The 3,474-nt window shown below is 41.2% G+C and overlaps 1 protein-coding gene across 1 annotated transcript in view; it reads left to right on the top strand.

Annotated features, from left to right (window-relative positions):
- Positions 1-3,081, top strand: part of PEX7 (peroxisomal biogenesis factor 7) — a gene marked incomplete at both ends in the record, with an annotated part of 23,553 nt that extends 20,472 nt beyond the window's left edge. The window contains 3 exons of the mRNA XM_010133673.1: positions 1,862-1,917; positions 2,681-2,769; positions 2,878-3,081. Of these exons, the coding sequence (XP_010131975.1) occupies positions 1,862-1,917; positions 2,681-2,769; positions 2,878-3,081 (349 nt within the window). The remainder of the gene's footprint in view (positions 1-1,861; positions 1,918-2,680; positions 2,770-2,877) is intronic.
- Between the last annotated feature and the right edge of the window lie 393 nt (positions 3,082-3,474).

The following is a 3,474-nucleotide window of genomic DNA, read 5'->3' as shown; positions in this document are numbered from 1 at the left end:
TCCCTACAGCGTGCTGACACTAGCAGTTATAAAGCAGTGCAGCAAGCTGGCTCAGCTGGTTGCTCTGACTCAAAATCCTGTCCCTAAAAGTGACTAGTCTCTGGATCACTAAGGTATCTCAGTTTGTCCCTCAGCTGCAGAATTGCAAGCCCTGACACAAAGGAGGAGGGAGCACAAGCACACAGCCTGAAGTGGAAAGGGAAGGGAAGGCCATGAGTCTTGGCAGCAGTGCACTCTTAAATTAGCTTAAACCGACCATGAAATAACACTCTTCAGTTAGCTGTCTTTTGTATTCTGTTCACTCATTCAAACTGTGTTGATTGTCAGAGCCTGGCAAGGAATTCTACCCAACATGATACTGTTGGGATCCCTGCAGATATCTTATGGATTTTCACTGCAGTACAGGGCATTATCAGCACGCTGAGGTCATCTGGAGCATTTTTCAGGAGACTTTGACAGTGCATTTGGTTGTCTCATTCTTAGCTGGCTTCAATCCCTTATCCTGAAATCAGTTATGGTTTTTGAGTTTACCTAGAAAGATATTTGGATGAATGATCTGTGAAATACTAGAGGTCAGGCTGGATAATATGTTGTTACTTCGTCTACATAAAACTGCTCCGATGATAAAATTGTAGTATCTTATACGTCAGTGGAACAGAATTTTGAAATTCTTCTCTTGGTAGCAGAAAGACATTACACAAATTCTTTCAACTTACATGTGTAGCACTCTGCTAAGTATATTGATGGAGTTTGCTTAGGTAAGTTTCTAGGGTCCTTAAGGTAAATTACAAAGCTTTCCAGCTTTGACAAGATGGTTTTGCTTCATCTGAAACTATGTGGGCAAAGATACAAAGGGGGCACATAGGAAATGTGCCACTGGTTTTTAATGCCCATCAAACTTCTTCCCCTTTAGTATTCATATTCCTGAGGTGCAGAAGAAAAAGGTGTTTTGTTGTAATTTTTTTCTACAGAAAAATTGTAGGAAATTTAGGGAGATTCAAGTTCAAGCATGCACATTCCTCAATTCTGCGATAGTACAGAGCACTCTGTCGGCAGAGTTCAACAGACAACAATGTGCAGTGCTCACTCGGGCGGTTGTGGCAATAGCCCAGGTTTCACTTTCGACTTTGTAGTAGCTGTGAATAATACTGATAGTCTTGCGGGAAGAATCTTGCCTATGAACCATGATGTGGGGGCCCTGCATTTCAGACTGAAGTTTTGTCAATAACTTGTGTGTTTCCTGTTGAGAAGTACAGATCTTAAAATAGTTGGAAACAGAGTTGTCAGAAAGCTGGAGCTGAGGTCAACAGCTGCATCCTTATTGTGGCAGTTCTTAGGCCTGTCTGCACAAGTCCATAGAGCGTGTGCTGTAAAGTGCCCTTTACAGGAGGGGGAAAATTATGAAGTGACATTATACTGCCATCAGTTTTTCAGCTTATCTCCAATTTTTCTGTTTCTGTAAATAATTTCAAAATTTTAGGACATAGAATTGATGATAGTAATGTATCTACATTCTCTGCATTATGGCACAAATTTTCTCTGAAAATAAACTGGTCGCACAGCTTTTCTCAAACTCATTTTATAATGAGGTGATACTCAGCTTATGAGCCAAAAGCAGAATTTAATGTCCTGAAACTTCATCCCTTGACAGCAGGGTTGTTTGGCACTGCTGTAATGAAGTCAAACCAAGTCAGGATCCCATGAAGCATTCCTTGTCATTAGAAGCATGATGGAGAAATTTGTTGATGTAGTCTGTTCTCTTGCAGCATGATGTGGTACCTACGTGGGTAACTTTCTACTTACAGCAAGTCTGTATGTGTTCACTATGTTTTTAAAGTTTTTCTGTTTTGTTTTGTTGCAGTTTTCACCATTCCATGCAACCTTATTGGCCTCTTGCTCCTATGATTTTTCTGTGAGGTACAGTATTTTTTTGTTGGGTAAAAATGATATGATAATCTATTTTAATATGGCTTGCAATAAATAATGCTCCTAGAGGGAACATACTGAAGTGCAGTTAACGTTGCTCTCAAATGTGTTCTCTCTTCATAAGCTGTGTTGAAAATGCGTAGGTTCTTCCCTAAAGACTAGCTCAGTCAGTCTTCTGAATGATACCTGCTCTGCCAAATGCTTTCTGTAATTCTTTTCACGTCGTTCTGCCAAACTTAGTTGTTGCATCCGGCTGTGACAGTCTGATAAGAGGGTAATAAACTTAAAATGAATGCAGGTGGGTGACTTCATATGTTTCTGTGACATATCTTTATTTCAGCTTTTTATGGACAAAGTTTTCATCCTGCTATTATCTGAGAAAGCTCTAGTGCTGTTCTGCAGTGTGTGTGCTGAAGTTCTTTAGACAGCACTTCTGCAAGTTCCCCTGGCTGCCCAATACATCTGATGTTGCTGTAGATTTTATAGTACAGCTGATAAAAAGTCCTAAAGAATCTGACTTCATATTAAGTCTTCTGTAAGAAACAGTGTCATAAGTCAAAACACTATAAAGAACATGCCTGAATATTTCAGTCACACTCTTTGATCTACAGTTTAGTTTTATAACATGGACTGAATATACTAGGTAGTACACTTACAAATGGGAGATGCCCTCCTGCCTCCACAGGTGACTGCAAAGCTATCTTGTTCGCCCAAATCATCCCAATTGATGTTTACTTCTGGTTTACTTCCGCAGATTTACTTCTGCTTGTGTCCTAAGTGGTCTGACACCAGACATAGGAAGGTTCTGTTTCCTAAGGGAAATCTTGCTAACTCTCAGTGCTGGTACATGTTTCTAAGTCATAAATCTATATAGTATTGTGCTGTAACATCATATAAAATTGCATCATGGAGTTAGTGTATAAGTGTTGTAGGAATTCTGTATATTTTCAGAAATCTTACTTGAAGAGTGGTATAGCTGGAATACTGTTTTCATCCGAGCTCTTGGTGATAGCTCACAGAATGCAGCTAAGACAAGCATGCAGGGAAAGGCTCCAGAGCTCTGCTGTAGATGGTGTGGGGCCGCTGGAGACTCTACAGTGACAATAGTGATGTTCCACAGAGAGTCAGTTGCTGGAGCAGTTGTCCGTGGCACATGTGAGTCCCCTAACCTTGATAGCAGTGGGGAGGATGGTGCTTTCCAGGTCTTAGGCTGCAGGAGTACCTGGTGCCTCTTCCTGGGACTGGAGATGATGGTGGCCTCACCTGGGGGAGATGTGTTCTCTTCAAGATACTGAGGTGAAGGAGCTGCAGGAGGAGATTAGCAGACTGCATACCATCAAGGATAGTGAATACAAGACTGACAGGGTCTTCACAGATAACCTTCAGAGGTGAGAGTCAAATCCCATAGTGAAGGGAGAAGGGAAAGTTAGAGACTATGTTTCAAGCAGCAGAGGGTAAGAATAAAGTTTCCTGTGATGGGGGAGGCTGGAAACTTGTGACTTCTGGCAACACAAGTTGGAACTTGAACAGATTTAATGGCCTGGAAAT

This window comes from Buceros rhinoceros, unplaced genomic scaffold (genome assembly GCF_000710305.1).
Source record: "Buceros rhinoceros silvestris isolate BGI_N320 unplaced genomic scaffold, ASM71030v1 scaffold7633, whole genome shotgun sequence".
NCBI lineage: Eukaryota > Metazoa > Chordata > Aves > Bucerotiformes > Bucerotidae > Buceros > Buceros rhinoceros.
Note: the sequence above shows the minus strand (reverse complement) of the source record. Positions and strands in the feature narration are given on the sequence as shown.